The sequence below is a fragment of the Phoca vitulina genome, unplaced genomic scaffold (assembly GCF_004348235.1).
Source record: "Phoca vitulina isolate PV1807 unplaced genomic scaffold, GSC_HSeal_1.0 scaffold20, whole genome shotgun sequence".
Lineage (NCBI taxonomy): Eukaryota > Metazoa > Chordata > Mammalia > Carnivora > Phocidae > Phoca > Phoca vitulina.
The window spans coordinates 11,775,598-11,792,425 of NW_022589723.1; the positions used below are offsets into that span (position 1 = coordinate 11,775,598).

The window sequence follows — 16,828 nt, forward strand, 5'->3', positions numbered from 1 at the left end:
GATTTTATACTATTTTGTACTATTGTTTTTCAAAACATTACCATTTGGGAAACTGGGCAAAGTTTACAAAGGATCTCTAAGTATTATTTCTTAAAACTGCATGTGAACCTATAATCATCTCAATTTTTTAGAATGTTTAACAGGGAGGGGCACCTGGCTGGCTCAGTTGGTGGAGCATGCAACTCGATCTTGGGGTTGTGAGTTCGAGTCCCATGCTGGGTGTAGAAATTACTTAAAAATAAAATCTTTAAAAACCGGGCGCCTGGGTGGCTCAGTTGGTTAAGCAACTGCCTTCAGCTCAGGTCATGATCCTGGAGTCCCTGGATCGAGTCCCGCATCGGGCTCCCTGCTCGGCAGGGAGTCTGCTTCTCCCTCTGACCCTCCTCCCTCTCATGCTCTCTGTCTCTCATTCTCTCTCTCTCAAATAAATAAATAAAATCTTTAAAAAAATAAAAAATAAATAAATAAATAAATAAATAAATAAATAAATAAAATAAGATGTTTAACAGGGAAATAAGACAATCTATAGTTCTTTAGTATATTTTAGGATGCTTCATGTTTAGGATCATCGGCTTACATCAACTGAACACTAGATATGAGAGGAAGATTTTTTTGGAATTTTATGTAGAAAAGTTCACAAGCAGCTTTTTTCAAAATACTTCCATTAATGAATAAAGACAACATTAAAAAAATCAACATACATGTACTCTGAAGAGCTTTCATTCTCTTGAAATCAACTCCAAATCCTTTCTAGATTCATGGCCTTTGCACTTTCAATTCCCTGTCTAGAAAGCTCCTCCTCCTACATGCCACACTCTTCCCCAGCCCCTCAACTATGGCTAACAAATTCATATTTATAGTTTAGATCACATTCCTTAGAGACGCTTACCCCTATCACACAGATTAGGTTATATATTTTTCTTCCTTCTTTGCAATGATCACAATTGTAACTACATAGCTACTTATGTAATGATTTAACGTTTCCCTATTAAATTATAAGCTCCATGATGGCAAAGGACCTTTAAAACACCTGCCACAGTGCCTACACATTTATTGAATGTAAGCATTCAAGGTGTTTTGTTTATTTGTTTTTTAGAGAAAGGGCAACACATTGATACAAAAAGGGAAAAGTAGCATGGGACTTCTCTAACAGCACTGCTTCATTTACAATAAGGGGTATGCACACTTCCTGTCCCCCCGGTTCAAACCAACAGGACACAAACACATAAGCAAAGCACATGTTCCTAAAGAAGTACCATAAACTTAAATGCCTAAAGAAAGCAAAACAAAGGGGCGCCTGACTGGCTCAGTCGTTAGGCATCTGCCTTCGGCTCAGGTCATGATCCCAGGGTCCTAGGATAAGAGCCCCGCATCGGGCTCCCTGCTCCATGGGAAGCCTGCTTCTCCCTCTCCCACTCCCCCTGCTTGTGTTCCTCTCTTGCTGTGTCTCTGTCATATAAATAAATAAAATCTTTAAAAAAAAAAAAAGGCAAAACAAGCTAACATAAATGAGTGAAGTGGCTAAGAAGAAAAGCAAAAGCACTACAATAAATGAATACTTGGCTTCATATTAGTGTCCATGTACAATAGTCAACAGTGAATTATAGGGTCTATGACAGACCATAGCAGTCATGCCCATCTAAGCAGAGGTTAGCTGCTATTAACAGCTCCAGCCAATTATTAGCAATAATACAACAGCTGTATTACCTCTGGACTAGTAATGCCAGAAGCTGAAAATCCAAGTTCATGTAAAATTTCCCCATTTTAAAATTCTATCAATTAACTTAAATATATTTTACAACCAAGTGTGGGCCAAACAGAACCCACCTGCAGGCCAAAATAAGCCCACCAATTTGTAGTTTTTCTAAAGTATCCAACTGATGATTTGGGAGAAAAAATTTATGTGCAAACAGAGTATTAAATAGAATGCAAAAAAAAAAGGACTTTTTTTTTTAGATAAAACCATACTCTTTCACCACCTCAACCTAACATTCTCCTCCCTGACTGCTGCCTTTTCTACTATGCCACCACAAGGCCTGTGAAGTTGTCTAAGTTCGCTTTTGATCTTAGATTTTAGGCAGAAGACTAAGAAGCAGTGAATAGTAAAAAAGAAAGAGAAGGCACTTGAGTCAGGAGGGTTCAAAGCTCAGCTGTCACTTACAAGCAATGTATGCTACAGCAAGTTATTTAACTTTTTCACCCATCAGTGTTCCCCCCTCTATGTAATGGAAATAATATAATGTCTTCACAGTATAGCGGCTTTAAGGATGAAATTAAATGGGACTATATATCAAACATCCAATCTAGTGCCTAACAGAGGATAAACTCAATAAATGGACAAGGTAAAACTACACATAAGACAAAGTAAAAATTCAACACTGTTTTAGGGTATGAATTAAACATTCTGGGTCTAAAACTGGTAAGGTAATTTAGTTGGTAGGTAGAAAGCATGCCAGACAGTTTTAATAATACATATCTAAATATTTTTTGATGATTTCCTACTGATTAAGTCATATCTATGCTAAGAATGAAGAATGCTTATTTTGTTTTACCTGCACGAGATAGATCACAATTTGAAATAATACAGGTGTAAAAAATGTTATTACCTTCAAAAAAGAGATTCTAGCTATCAGTACTAATGTACTAGTTAATACAATTCTCAAATCCCACTTTCTAATTCACAAAAATAAGATTAATCCTTTTATCCTTGGGATAAGGTAATAAGGACAAATAAAAGAATTGATCCATTAATAAATTTAAATAAATTCCTGCCAACACTAGTATACCTGCTTGTCCTGTTTGGCTGAGGTAACTGTTCAATGACCTGACTGATGGAACTACGTGAGTCCAAATGAGAAGAATCCATAGGTTCTGAAAAAAATAACTGGATATTAGTATAAAAGGCATTTACCACCAAACTTCAATACAAGTTCAGAAATGTAGACAATACCAATCTAATCAGCTACATTAAAAAATCAACTTTTTGAGTGCCTACTATGCACCAGATACTGTGCTAAACCTCCTTATGTACATTTACCAAACCACATGTTTAGATCCACCCAGCTCCAACAAGAGCACTCTTGCAAAAGGGACCAATAGCTTTAAACACCTCACCTGCAGCTTTGTTTTCTTTCAGATGCTCATTGAACCCACTATTACTATCTCCTTGTTCTTCTCCAGCTGTTTGTTCAGGATTGGACACAACATCCTAGAAAATATACATACTTAATATCCCCACTATATATGAAATAACCCAAAATGAGGCATTCTTTTTGTGAATGTGTTGATTTCATTTTTCCAACCAATTTTAATCCAAAAGATAGTGATCGCCTAAGTACTTATGTTTGCAGATTAATCCTGATTAGATGAAAAAGAATTTTTCCTCAGTCATTTCCAAACAAGGTATCACTCACCAACACAGGGTTCTCTTTGTGTGTCTGCAGATTAGGAAGGTGTCGGGATAGCATACTGAAGTGAGAACCAGAATCATCTTCTAGAACCTGGCTTTCAGGCTGAGAATCTTCAATTATCAGGCAAGGAGTGTCTTGCTGAGAGAAATCTGAATCCAACTGACTTCCAGTAGGGTCCATCTGCTCCCCTGGAATGAAATAACAAAAGATCAGTTCGGTGTAACCTACTAGCCTTCCTCACGCACTTTGAGCTTAAATAATGGGGCGGAAGTGCAAGAGCTAGGAAAGGGGGCCAGTCTAGGGCTCCAATTAGATTATATTTATAATCGCTGCAAGCACTTTCCTATCATACCTCCCAAGGCCTGATTCCCTCGTTATTTACTATCAGCCTCCCAATCCTTCTCTCCCTCTTTTCCATCACCTTCCCCGTAGACACCCTTTCCTCTCCTTCCTCACCTCTTCTCTCCCCGCCTCTTTTTCCATCCCCCACAACTCTCCCTACGTCCTTCTGGCACTTCTATGGCCCCCCAAAAGGCTGCTTTGTAATCTCTGTTCGCCAGAACACCCACAACCCTTTACGTTTCCTCAAGACCACCCAGCCTTCCCAGCTACTGCTTCCCCACCCCCTCCTCAGGGCCCTCCAACCCTTTCCCCGTCACCGCCGCCATGCTTGCCACCCCGCCCCCTCCGGTCAGCCATCCCTTCAGACCCGAAACCCAAGCCTTCAGAGCTCACTGCACCCCCACTTTTCTACAAACAGTACCAGGCATCCCGGCGGGAGATCACTCGCGCTGGAGCTAGAGGTCCCTGCACACTCCCCAGCTCCCTCCAGCTCGATCCCCAGGTCGCCGCTGTAGCCACCGCCGCCGCCGGCCGCGAACTCCCCCTTTTCCCGTCGCGTCACGCAGTATCGGCTCGCCCATTCGCTGCGGCTGCCCGCCACTCAAGAAACCCTGTGGATGATTGGTGACTGAGGCAGAGTGCCCCGCCCCACGTAAGAAAAAGGAACACCGCGGCGTGTTTCCATGGCAGCATGGACGTTGCAGGCCCTCCCCCTAGTACAGCCAGAGAATGACAGTATCCTTGAACCGAAGGGACCTTGAGAGGGCGTGAAATATATTCCCCTGCCTCTAGGACAATTGTTTGTACTACTCAGACACAGGAGAAAAGACCTGTTTTCTATCGTTCCTGCACCTGGAGACCCCATCTCTCACCCTCTTCCATAGAAAAGGAGAGGGTTCCCCCGCTTTCTAATAAAAAGGCAAAGAGGATCCAGGATGCCTAGTACTTCAGAGCTGTTCAAAGTGAAGAAAGGGAGGATGCTTTGGGTTTTACCTGTGTCCATCAGGATCCCTTTATGTGGGCCTCTAACTGAATTCAAGGGCCTCACATTAAGTCTCCGCCAGTTTGGGGTTTGTTTGTTTGTTTCCTTTACATTGTCTGAAGGGCCAGTAAAGCTTTTTTTTTTTCCCCCATTGCCCTTTCCAGTATGGAACATAGTTCGAGCTTCACATTTGCCCATCATTGTCCTATCTTTACATGAACTTGAAACCCAAGGAGAGGATAGCCCCAGACATTTTTTTGCACTTCCCCTTGAGAGAATTGAGCACAGTGATTCTCAGACTCCATGGTGAAGAGAACAGCTGCCACCCCTTTAAGTAGATGACCTCAAAGATCCCTCCAAACCTTGAGAGTCTATGAACCTAATTATGATGTCAGGGTCTTACAGAGGGTGTGGCAGCTGTGACTTGTATTAATTAACTAGACACCATGAGGAGTATGTGTTTTGTTTTATTTAAGTGGTGGTTGGATCTGGAACGGAATTCTAGCCAGAGAGGCTGTCAAAAGGGAAAGCGCCTAACACACTGCCAAGCATATACACAGTAGGCATTCAATAGGAGGTAGTTCTTTCTCTGTACCCCAGGCTCAGAATGACTTAGGTACAGCCCAACCATGATCCTCCAATCCTGTCTATGCCCAATTTAGCACTTCATATAGGCTAAGAGGAAGTAGAGCTTCCTATAAACCAGTCTTCTCCCTGCTGTTATAAATTACAGTGATCACATTTTTTAAGCCAACAAGCAAAGCATGTCATGTGAGTATACTTAACTTACAAAAACAAAAGGACAGAATGTTTGAAATGAAACTGTCCTGAAAAATCTAGAATCTATTGTTGCTGTAACTAGGATATAATTAGGGTCCCCGGAATGTTTTACTAGTGGAACAAAAATGCAATAGAACACACAGAGACACATCCCACTTCTTAATCTTGAAATCATTTATAATTGACTCCTCCTTTCCTCCACTCCTAATGCTGCAGAAGACCAGTGACCAAATAAATTTAATTCTAAAAGGACCAGGGCAGGTTGATATTAACAACACTAGGTAGACTAAGTGAATTCATCTGCTCATTTGTGAGGGCTCAACCAACCAGTTCCTACTGTGGGCAAATATTGACCTCGATTCCCATAAAAATACCCCCAAAGTCACTATATTTTTGCTCTTTTCTGCCCTGCTATTGCATTTCCCCTCCCCAAGCAAGACAAATAAATAGGCCCTCTTGATTATTTGAAAAGCAACTGTATGTGTTTGTCAAAACTCACAAAACTGTGCACTAAAAAAGGGTAAACTGAACCTCAATAAACATGACTATAAATAAATAAATAAATAAATAAATAAGCAAGCCTGAGCCATTCCCATTACCAAATAAAACTGTGAAGAAAAACTGTGAGGGGTGCCTGGGTGGCTCAGTGGGTTCACCTCCAACTTTTGATTTCGGCTCAGGTCATGATCTCAGGGTTGTGAGATCTAGCCCCACCTCGGGGCTCCGCACTGGGCCTGGAGCCTGCTTAAGCCACCACTACTTAAGCCTGCTTAAGATTCTCTCTCTGCCCCTCCACTCCCCGCACCCCCGTGCAAGCATGCGTGTGCTCTCTCTGTCAAGAAAAACCCAAAAATCTGTGAATTCCTTGGTAGCTAGTGTAACAATTAAATTAATCATTAAATTACCCAGAAAGATTAGAAAATGCAAGCAGGATGGTTACCCGCTGAGACTGTGACTGATTGTGGTTAGGTGAGCCAAAGACCTTCATTGACTCTAAGGTGCAAAAGCCCATCAGCTGGGCTACCTACCTGCAGGTGCATCTTTACCTACGCCACCTCAGACAGAAATCTAATTTACCTCTAAAGACAAGAAAATCCCATCAGACTTTATGTTAACTCATTTTAAAGTTTAATAAACCTCATTTTCAGAGATTTTTCTTCTAAGCATCTAACCTAAATCCTTTATTCTAGAGCTTAAAGCCATTTCCTCTCACATTGTCTTTAATCGGTAATTTTAAAACCTGGATAAATTTTCATAAGCCTGGAATCATCTCATCTGGTTCAGTTATCCTATAATTTATTTCAACCAATCAAACAATAAATATAAGTGCTATATACTTAGTCTTTTTCTGAGATCTTATTACATACTTCTCTAAGCAAAAGAACCTCGGATGGTTTAATCCTACCTCACAGACACTATTCACCAACCTTTAAATTTGCTTTTGGAAACTCAGTTTGGGCGTTCAGTGGCAGAGAACTTTACTGAGGATATGACAAGTACTGAATTTAATAAAAAAACTATTATATATCCTTTTTAAGCTGCAATATTCAAGTATTACATTTTTTTAAAGATTTTATTTATTTATTTGACAGAGAGACAGCGAGAGAGGGAACACAAGCAGGGGGAGTGGGAGGGGGAGAAGCAGGCTTCCTGCTGAGCAGGGAGCCCAATGCAGGGCTCGATCCCAGGACCCTGGGATCATGACCTGAGCCGAAGGCAGACACTTAAAGGCTGAGCCACCCAGGCGCCCCTAAAGTATTACATTTTGACTTATATTTAACATATAGTTGATTCTGACCCCTAGGATGCCTTCTGTTGCACTTGGACCTATACAATCATGTCCAGGCATATACCAATGATATAATTAACTCATAACATGTATTACATTTTTACTATGCGGCAGGTATTGTGCTCTGTTTTCCATTCATTCTCCCACCTAAAAGCTTCATACTCTCTGAGGTTTACAGATGAGGACACTAAAATGTAGAGAGATGAAATAATTCGCATAATGTCTTAGAGCTAGCAAGAGTCAGAATTTGAACACAGTCCCTAGTGTTCTAGGAATTCATAATAATTAAAATAATATGAAGAAAACAGAGAAGTTGAAAAGTTGTCAAATCCACATCCTTATGAAGCAGTTAAGTCAACAAAGAGGTATGATATAATTAAAATGTGAAAGCAAATTGCTTAAGGTACTCAATACTTGCCTATGATACTATATTAACTTCCTAACACGAGACTGACAGACTCGGTACCTGCGACCCCAGCAGTGGAAGCAAGCGCACTGCTCTGTATCTTTTTTTTTTTTTTTTTTTAAAGATTTTATTTATTTATTTGACAGAGAGAAAGAGAGAGCGAGAGAGGGAACACAAGCAGGGGGAGTGGGAGAGGGAGAAGCAGGCCTCCCGCGGAGCAGAGAGCCCGATGCGGGGCTCGATCCCAGGACCCTGGGATCATGACCTGAGCCGAAGGCAGACGCTTAACGACTGAGCCACCCAGGCGCCCCTGCTCTGTATCTTATCTCTGTATGACTGCCTCCTGTTCATTTTAAGTAAACTTTTTATTGTGAAAAAAATTTCAGAGCAACAGAAAACTTGCAAAAATTATAATAAAAAATAGTAAAATGATCTCTCATAAACCTTTTCACCTAGATTCACACATTGTTAACATTTTGCCATAATACTCCTACTCAATTATTTTTTATTGTGGTAAAATATATATAACATGACATTTACTGTTTTAGCCATTTTTAAGAGTATGGTTCAGTGGAATTAAGTACATTCACATTGTTTATTAAAGATTTTATTTATTCATTTGTCAGAGAGAGAGAGAAAGAGCAAGCGAGCACAAGCAGGGGGAGCAGAAGGAGAAGCAGGGAGCCCGATGTGGGACTCAATCCCAGGACCCTCGGATCATGACCTGACGCTTAATGGACTGAGCCACCCAGGCATCCCAGTATATTCACATTGTTATGCAACCATCACCACCATCCATCCCCAGAATTTTTTCATCTTCCCAAACTAAAACTCTGTACCCATTAAATACCTACTCCCCCATCCGCCCTCCCACCAGCCCCTGGTAACCATCATGCTACTTTCCGTCTCTATGAATTTGACAACTCTAAGTACCTCATATAAATGGAATCATACAATAGTTGTCCTTTTGTGTCTGGCTTATTTCGTTTAGCATAATGTCCTCAAGATTCATTCATATTGTAATTTTGAAAGCATGTGTCAGAATTTCCTACCCTTTTAAGGCTGAATAATATTATATATACCATACTAACGTAAGTATTAGTATTCTATATAATATATATACTAATTTATATTATATATATACTAATATTAATATAACTATTAGTATTTTCTGCCTTTTACCTTGTCAAATTTAATCTGAAGAGTTTAACTCCACTAGGAGCCACTTACTTGGAAACAGAAACAGAAAGTTGTGGTATGGGGGTTGGGGGTGAGGGGGGAGGAGTGGAGTCCTTGCCTATCTGAATACTGATGGAGATTTGCCATCCTTCCCCTGGTTTATTCCTCTTTTTCCAAAAGTATTCAAATATCCATGTCCCGGTAGCATCTCCTTTCCATTTTACTTCTCCATCAAGCTCCCAGGCTTTCTGTTTTCCTTCCCTCCAAACTCCTCTCTCTCCATACCAGTAATTCTGTAATCCTTTGCAATCTGACTTCAGCCTCCATAAACCTAGTACCTAGCACAATTCCAAGCACAAAGCAGTTACTCTGAAAAGGTTTGTCAATAACCGATTCTGACAATTTCTTGTCAAATCACCTCATTAGCTTTGACCTTTACAGTGTAGGATGGTGTTGCTGATTCCCTCCTCTTTCAAATTCCTATTCTGTGATTCCAGAGTTTCTGGCTCTGCTCCCTCTCAGCTTTCTTTCCAATCCATAACTCCCTGGAATCCGGTACTACAGGATGAGAATTTAGAGTGGTACCAACCTGCCACAACATGGATGGAACTTGAAAACATTCTGCGAAGTGAAATAAGCCAGACATAAAAAGACAAATATTGTATGATTCCACTCACATGATGTACCTAGAGTAGGCAAACTCGTAGAAATTGAAAGTAGAATAGTGGTTTCTGGAAGTTGTGGGGAAGGAGGAAAAGGGGAGTTATTGTTTAATGGGTACAGAGTGGCAGTTTGGGAAGATGAAAGAGTTCTGGAGATGTATGGTGGTGATGGTTGCACAAGGTGAATGTACTTAATGCTACTGCACTGTATGCTTAAAAATTTCAAATGGGGGTGCCTGGCTGGCTCAGTTGGGGGAGCATGCGATTCTTGATCTTGGGGTTGTGAGCTCCAGCCCCACATTGGGTGTAGAGATTACTTAAAAAAAGATAAAATCTTTTGGGGCGCCTGGGTGGCTCAGTCATTCAGTGTCTGCCTTCGGCTCAGGTCATGATCCCAGGGTCCTGGGATCGAGCCCCACATCGGGCTCCCTGCTCTGTGGGAAGCCTGCTTCTCCCTCTCACACTCCCCCTGCTTGTGTTCCTGCTCTCTCTGTCTCTGTCAAATAAATAAATAAATCTAAAAAAAATAAAAATTAAAAAAAATAAAATCTTTTAGTAAAATCTTTTTTAAAAAATGTTTAAAGTGGTAACGTTTATGTTATATGTATTGTACTACAATTTTAAAAGTTTTTTTAAAGATTTTATTTGTGAGAGAGAGAGAGAGCACAAGCAGGGGGAATGGCAGGCAGAGGGAGAAGCAGGCTGATGATGTGATGATGCGGGGCTCCATCCCAGGACCCTGGGATCATGACCTGAGGCAACTTAACCGACTATTTTAAAAGTTCCCTATTTTAAAAGCTCTTTAATGAGGGCACCTGGGTGGCTCAGTCAGTTAAGCATCCAACTCTTGATTTTGGCTCAGGTCGTGATGTTGGGGTTGTGGAATGGAGCCCCAAGTCAGCTCTGCCATGGGCATGGAGCCTGCTTGGGATTCTCTCTCTCCCTCTCCCTCTGCCCTGCCCCCACCAACCCCTCCCTCTTAAAAAAAAAAAAAGTTTTTTAATGAGACAACACTAAATTTCAGTATTTAAAGATGTACACCTAGATCATAAAAAATAATAATAACAAAGAAACTATATGATTGCAATAAAAGTCAGGACTAGGGGTTAATTTTAGAAAGGGTAACGGGGTTTTAACTCTTTAAGAGGCAAGTGAGGTGCTTGGAAATGTCCTATTTTTATTACCAGGGGCAATAACAGGTATACAATTTATAATTCATACCTTTGTATATTTACATTTTATTCATTTTTATGTGTGTTATATTTCACAATAAAGATGACTTAAAATAAATAAATGTCATTCATGCTAAAACTAGCAATGTGGGGTACCTGGGTGGCTCAGGTGGTTAAGCAACTGCCTTCGGCTCAGGTCATGACCCCAGGATCCTGGGCTTCCTGCTCAGCGGTGAGTCTGCTTCTCCCTCTGACCTCTCCCCTCTCATGCTCAATCTCTCTCTCAAATAAATAAATAAAATCTGAAAAATAAAACTAGCAATGTGGTGGAAAAGAGGGTATTTACATAGTCTCAAAGTATCTCCCTAAAATGTATTGAATTATTACAAACAGAAAGTAGTATGTTTGCAGTGAAAAAAATTTGGCATTCACCAACCTAACCAAGTGATTCCAGTTAACATCACCAGTAATGGGGTAAAATACCATTATGGGTCACTTGATATGATGCACTGAGAAGGACATAATGTCACTTTAATTGTATTCCTGCCAAAAATTCAATACCTGAATCTGACCCTGAGGAGATATCAGATAAGCCTAAATTGATAGATGCTATACAAATAACCAGCCCATAGTCTTCAAAGAGAGACATAGGAAACAGAGAGAGAGAGATGTGCCAAGATCAAGAATGACAAAAAAAGATTGAGGAACTGATTCAGATTTGAGCAGATTAATGAGATAAGACTCAAAACCATCAAATGCAATTTGTAATCCAGAACCGAACCCTGGACAAGAACTTGTTTTTCCTTCTGCCATAAAGAACTCTAATGGAAGCATGGATGAAAGCTGAATAAGGTCTGTAGATCATATAATAGTATTGAATCAATGTTATTTTCCTGATCTTGATGTGAAAGAGAAAAAGAAAGAAAGAAAGGAAGGAAGGAAGGAAGGAAGGAAGGAAGAAAGAAGAAAATTGAGTGGTACTGAAGTTAGGAAAGGGTTAAGGTATAGGCAGGGAGAGATAGGGAGAGAGAGAGATAACCCCTGACTAGGCTCCGAAACTATTCCTGGCAGGCAGAAGTGCTAAGACAGAGAAGGGAATAGACCAGACCACCTGGCCCTGGATGTTAGGGCGTATTTTTCTTCGGCGGCTACAATGTAATCACAGAAAATGACCAGACCTCAAAGGAGTAAGTCAGTAAGGGGATCAATAGTCCCTGCTCAAACTAAGACAGCACAAGAATCTCAAGGCCACAAGCTTTCTGGTCAGATTTTCAATAAAAGACCGGTCCTAAAAACCCTCAGTGGCAACCCACTCGGGACCCCTCACACTCTAGAGAGTTTTTTCTTTCCTTTCTGCTCTCACCTTCACTTAATAAACTTCACTTCACTTCACCCTTTTCTGTCTGCGAGATTCAGTCTTCGACTCCGTGAGACAAGAACCTGCAATCCTGCAACAGTACCAAATTATCCAAGATTGGAGCTGAGCAGGGGTGGTACTAACCAAAACTACAAGAAAAGTTTACCTGCATCCAACATAGGAATAGGATGAGAGCAAGAAAAGGAATATTCTTAGAGCCTTTGGAAACTTCCAGGAATGAGAACCAGGATGGTAGAAGATGAGAAAAGTCATCTTGCAGATTAAAACAAAAATGAAAAAAAATAGCTATTCCTGAACTCTTAAGTCCCAATGGGGAGAATGTTCTGGAGCTGAGAAATATAAGAAGAAAATAAGACACTTCAGTGGCCAAGGACACCATGCTGATTCCTATTCACCCATGAGTGGCTGAACCATGAAATGTTTACTCCTCCTCTGAGGTAAGGGTGTGTATATATAAAATCATATACATGGTGCCGATTTTGTATCCTACTCCCCATATCACTATGCCATATCGCCCTTCATTCCATTCTAGGTTACTTCACCCATCTCCCCTCTGTACTTTTTAAAAATTATTATTATTTTTAAATATTTTATTTATTTGAGGGGTGGGGGAGGAGGGTCAGAGGGGGCGGGAGAGGGAGGAGGAAAGAATCTCATGCAGACCGCACTGAGGGTAGAGCCCAGCACAGGGCTCCATCTCACATCCCTGAGATCATGACCTGAGCTGAAACCAAGAGTCGGATGCTTAATCGACGGAGCCACCCAGGCACCCCTTTAATTATTCTTTTAATTCCAGTATAGTTAACATCCAGTGTTAAATTCGTTTCAGGTGTACGATATAGTGATTCAACAATTCTGTATGTTACTCAGTGCTCATCAAGATGTGTACTTTTTTTTTTTAAGATTCTTTTATTTATTTGACACAGAGAGACACAGCGAGAGAGGGAACACAAGCGGGGGGAGTGGGAGAGGGAGAAGCAGGCTTCCTGCCGAGTAGGGAGCCCGATGCAGGGCTCAATCCCAGGACCCCGGGATCATGACCTGAGCCAAAGGCAGACGCTTAACGACTGAGCCACCCAGGTGCCCCTCAAGATGTGTACTCTTAATCGCCTTCACCTATTTCCATCTCCCCTCCCACCTCCTCTCTGATAACTGTTTGTTCTCTATAGTTATGAGTCGGTTTTTGTGGTTTGTCTCTTTTTTCCTATTCTTTTATTTCTTAAATTCCACATATGAGTGAAATCATATGGTATTTGTCTTTCTCCAACTGACTTATTTAGCTTAGCATTATATTCTCTAGCTCCATCTATATTGTTGCAAACGGCAAGATTTCATTCTTTCTTATGGCCAGATAATAGTCCATTGTATATATATACTTCTTTATCCATTCATCTATCGATGGACACTTGGGCTGCTTCTATGATTTGGCTATTGTAAATAATGCTGCATTAAACATACGGGTGCATATATCTTTTCAAGTTAGTGTTTCGTATTCTTTAGGTAAATACCCAGCAGTGGAATTACTGGATCATATGATAGTTCTATTTTTAGTTTTTTGAGAAACCTCCATACTGTTTTCCACAGTGGCTGTACCAGTTTGTATTCCCACCAACCGGGCATGAGGGTTCCTTTTTCTCCACATCCTCATCAACACTTGTTTCTTGTGGTTTTTTTTTTTTATGTTTTATTTATTTATTCATGAGAGTCAGAGAGAGAGAGAGAGAGAGAGGCAGAGGCAGAGGGAGAAGCAGGCTCCCCACCTAGCAGGGAGCCTGATGCGGGACTCGATCCCAGGACCCTGGGATCATGACCTGAGCCGAAGGCAGACACTTAACCATCTGAGCCACCCAGGAGCCCCTGTTTCTTGTGTTTTTTATTTTAGTCATTCTGACAGGTGTGAGGTGATATCTCATTGTGGTTTTGATTTGCATTTTCCTGTTGATGAGTGATGTTGAGCATCTTTTCATGTGTCTGTTGGCCATCTATATGTCTTTTTTGGAGAAATGTCTGTTCATGACTTCTCCCCATTTTTTAAATTGGATTATTTGGTTTTTTTGGTGTTGAGTTTATAAGTTCTTTTTTTTTTTAAGATTTTATTTATTTGTCAGAGAGAAAGAGAGAGAGCGCACACAAGCAAGGGGAGCAGCAGACAGAGGGAGAAGCAGGCTCCCGTGAGCAAGGAGCCCAATGCGGGGCTCGATCCCAGGGTCCTGGGATCATGACCTGAGCCAAAGGCAGACGCTTAACGACTGAGCCACCCAGGTGCCCCATTTCCTGAAATTTATATATTTGTTGATGAAACATTTGTTTCATCATTTGTTCTGTAAAATTTCCAGCACTGTGGATTTTTTTTATTGCATCCCCATGGTGTCATCTGTCATATTTCTTTATCTCTTATTTCCTATAAATGGACAGTTAGATATAGAGTTGTTACGATTTATGCTCCATTTTTTCTTTTTTGGCAAGAATACTTCGTGAGTGCTATCACTTACTTCCTATTGCATCTTTTTTTAATTTAAATTCGATTAGCCAACATATAGTACATCATTAGTTTCTTCCTGTTGCATCTTATCAGGAGACATATAACACCTGGTCGAATGTATTTTTGCTTTGTTACAATTGATAAACAGGCTCAAATGTTACTATCTTTTTACTTGATAGTTTAGCAGTCATTGGTAATCATTACCTAGGTGCATTATTTCACTAAGAGCTGCAAAATAGTGATACTCTAATTATAACATACTGTCTTCATTTATTAGCTGGAATTCTTTTATAAATAAGAACCTTTCCTTCATCAAATATTTGATTACCTAAGGAAAGACAGAATAAATGCTTGATTCTTTCTTTTGATTTGCTAGTTTTCAAATTAATGACTTGAGGTTCTCTACGTAATAGAGAATAGTTCTCCAAATGATGAGAGTCCTTAGCATACTCCAAAGATGACCAATGAGATTTTTTTTAAGAGTCTTTTTTTTTTTAAGATTTTATTTATTTCACAGCGAGATAGAGCAAGCCAGAGAGCACAAGCCAGAGGAATGGCAGAAGGAGAGGGAGAAGCAGGCTCCCTGCTGAGCAAGGAGCCCAACGTGGGGCTCCACCCCGGGATCATGACCTGAGCCATAGGCAGATGCTTAACTGACTGAGCCACCCAGGTGCCCCTGACCAATGAGATTTTTGTTTTTAGTCTCACTATGAAGTCATGGATTTTAACACATTTAGTATATTCAAGACATTGAAGTTATTGCTCATTTTGAAATGCATATCATCACATCTTTGGACTGTGGAAATCCCTTCAGATTAGCTCCAGAGTCCTTTTGACATGATTCCAGTGGTCTTTAGTAGCTTTCTTGTTTTCTGTTGTAATAAGATGTTCCAGGTTCATCTTGTCCATTTCCTGCTCCAGATCTGGAATCAGATGCTTCTTTAAGAAGCCTTTGTTCATTTTAGTAGTAAATGACATTTAGAGACCACAATTTGGATGGTTGGGAAGCTTATTGCTAACATTGGATTGGTCATTGTTTTGCTTTTTCCAATTAAATTTTAGGATTTCAGGGATTTTACCCAAGTTTCTTGATTTTATATTTGTATCTCTCTTACGATCAACATCTTGGTTCCTGATAACGTTAACATAATTTGCTTTATTCTGTTCTCTCTCTCTGTCTCTTTCTCTGTATATATATAATTTATTTCAGAAAAAAATAACGAAAATTATTACTGAGACAACTAATGAAAAAACTTTAACATTTCTTTGCAGTTTATTTTTTTTCCTTAGGGTACATCTCATTAAAAATGTACAGTTAAGTCTTAAGCTACAACATGGATGAATCTTGAAGACATTATGCTAAGGGAAATAAGCCAATCACAAAAAGACAAATACTGTATGATTCCACATATATGAGGTACTTATACACTTTATATAATTATCTAGAGTAGTCAAAAGCATAGAGACAGAAAGTGGAATGGTGGCTACCAGGATCTGGGGGAGGAGGAATAGGGAGTTGTTACTTAACAGGTATAGTTTCTGTTTTACAAGATAAAAAGAGGAATAGAGATGGATGGTGGTGATGGTTGCACAATATTATGAATGTATTTAGTATCACTGAACCATACACTTAAAATTGGCTATAATGGAAAAAAATTGGCTATAATGGTAAATTTTACGTGTATTTTACAACAAAAATTTTTGGAAAAAGTACAGTTAAATTGTTGTATTTTAGAGTCATTTGAAATAATTTTACTAATTTAATACAGTGAGGTTAATTTATTTCATTTTGTTTTTTATTTTTAGTGACTATTTGATTTTTTTATTGAGATTAAATACAATGAAATCTACAGCTCTTACTTGTATAATGTAATGAGTTTTGACAAATGCACACATCTGTGAAACCTATGTATCAATCAAGATATAAAATATTTTCTTCAGAGAGTGGCAACCATACTTTCATGGCAACCATATTCTGATTTCTACCATCATAGATTAGCTTTTCCTGTTTAATAATTTTAATGTAAATGGAATCATCTAGTATGTAGTCTTTTTTTTAAGATTTTATTTATTTGAGAGAGAGAGCACAAGCAGTGTAAGGAACAGAGGGAGAAGGAGGCTCCCTGCTGAGCAGGGAACCCCATGAGGAACTCAATCCCAGGACCCTGGGATCATGACCTGAGCTGAAGGCAGATGCTTAACTGACTGAGCCACCCAGGCGTCCTAGTATGTAGTCTTTTATATTC

General features: G+C 39.9%; 1 protein-coding gene across 4 annotated transcripts in view; it reads right to left on the minus strand.

Moving 5' to 3' along the window:
- TP53BP1 (tumor protein p53 binding protein 1) overlaps positions 1-16,828 on the minus strand; it is a 95,103-nt gene that overhangs the window by 67,606 nt on the left and 10,669 nt on the right. For 3 of the 4 annotated variants that reach the window (XM_032417250.1, XM_032417248.1, XM_032417251.1), the window contains exons 2-5: positions 4,174-4,363; positions 3,414-3,598; positions 3,115-3,208; positions 2,787-2,871 (exon numbers count right to left, since the gene is read on the minus strand). In XM_032417250.1, the coding sequence (XP_032273141.1) occupies positions 2,787-2,871; positions 3,115-3,208; positions 3,414-3,598; positions 4,174-4,180 (371 nt within the window). In that variant the 5' untranslated portion in view covers positions 4,181-4,363. The remainder of the gene's footprint in view (positions 1-2,786; positions 2,872-3,114; positions 3,209-3,413; positions 3,599-4,173; positions 4,364-16,828) is intronic. The other variant, XM_032417249.1, reaches the window with a different exon arrangement.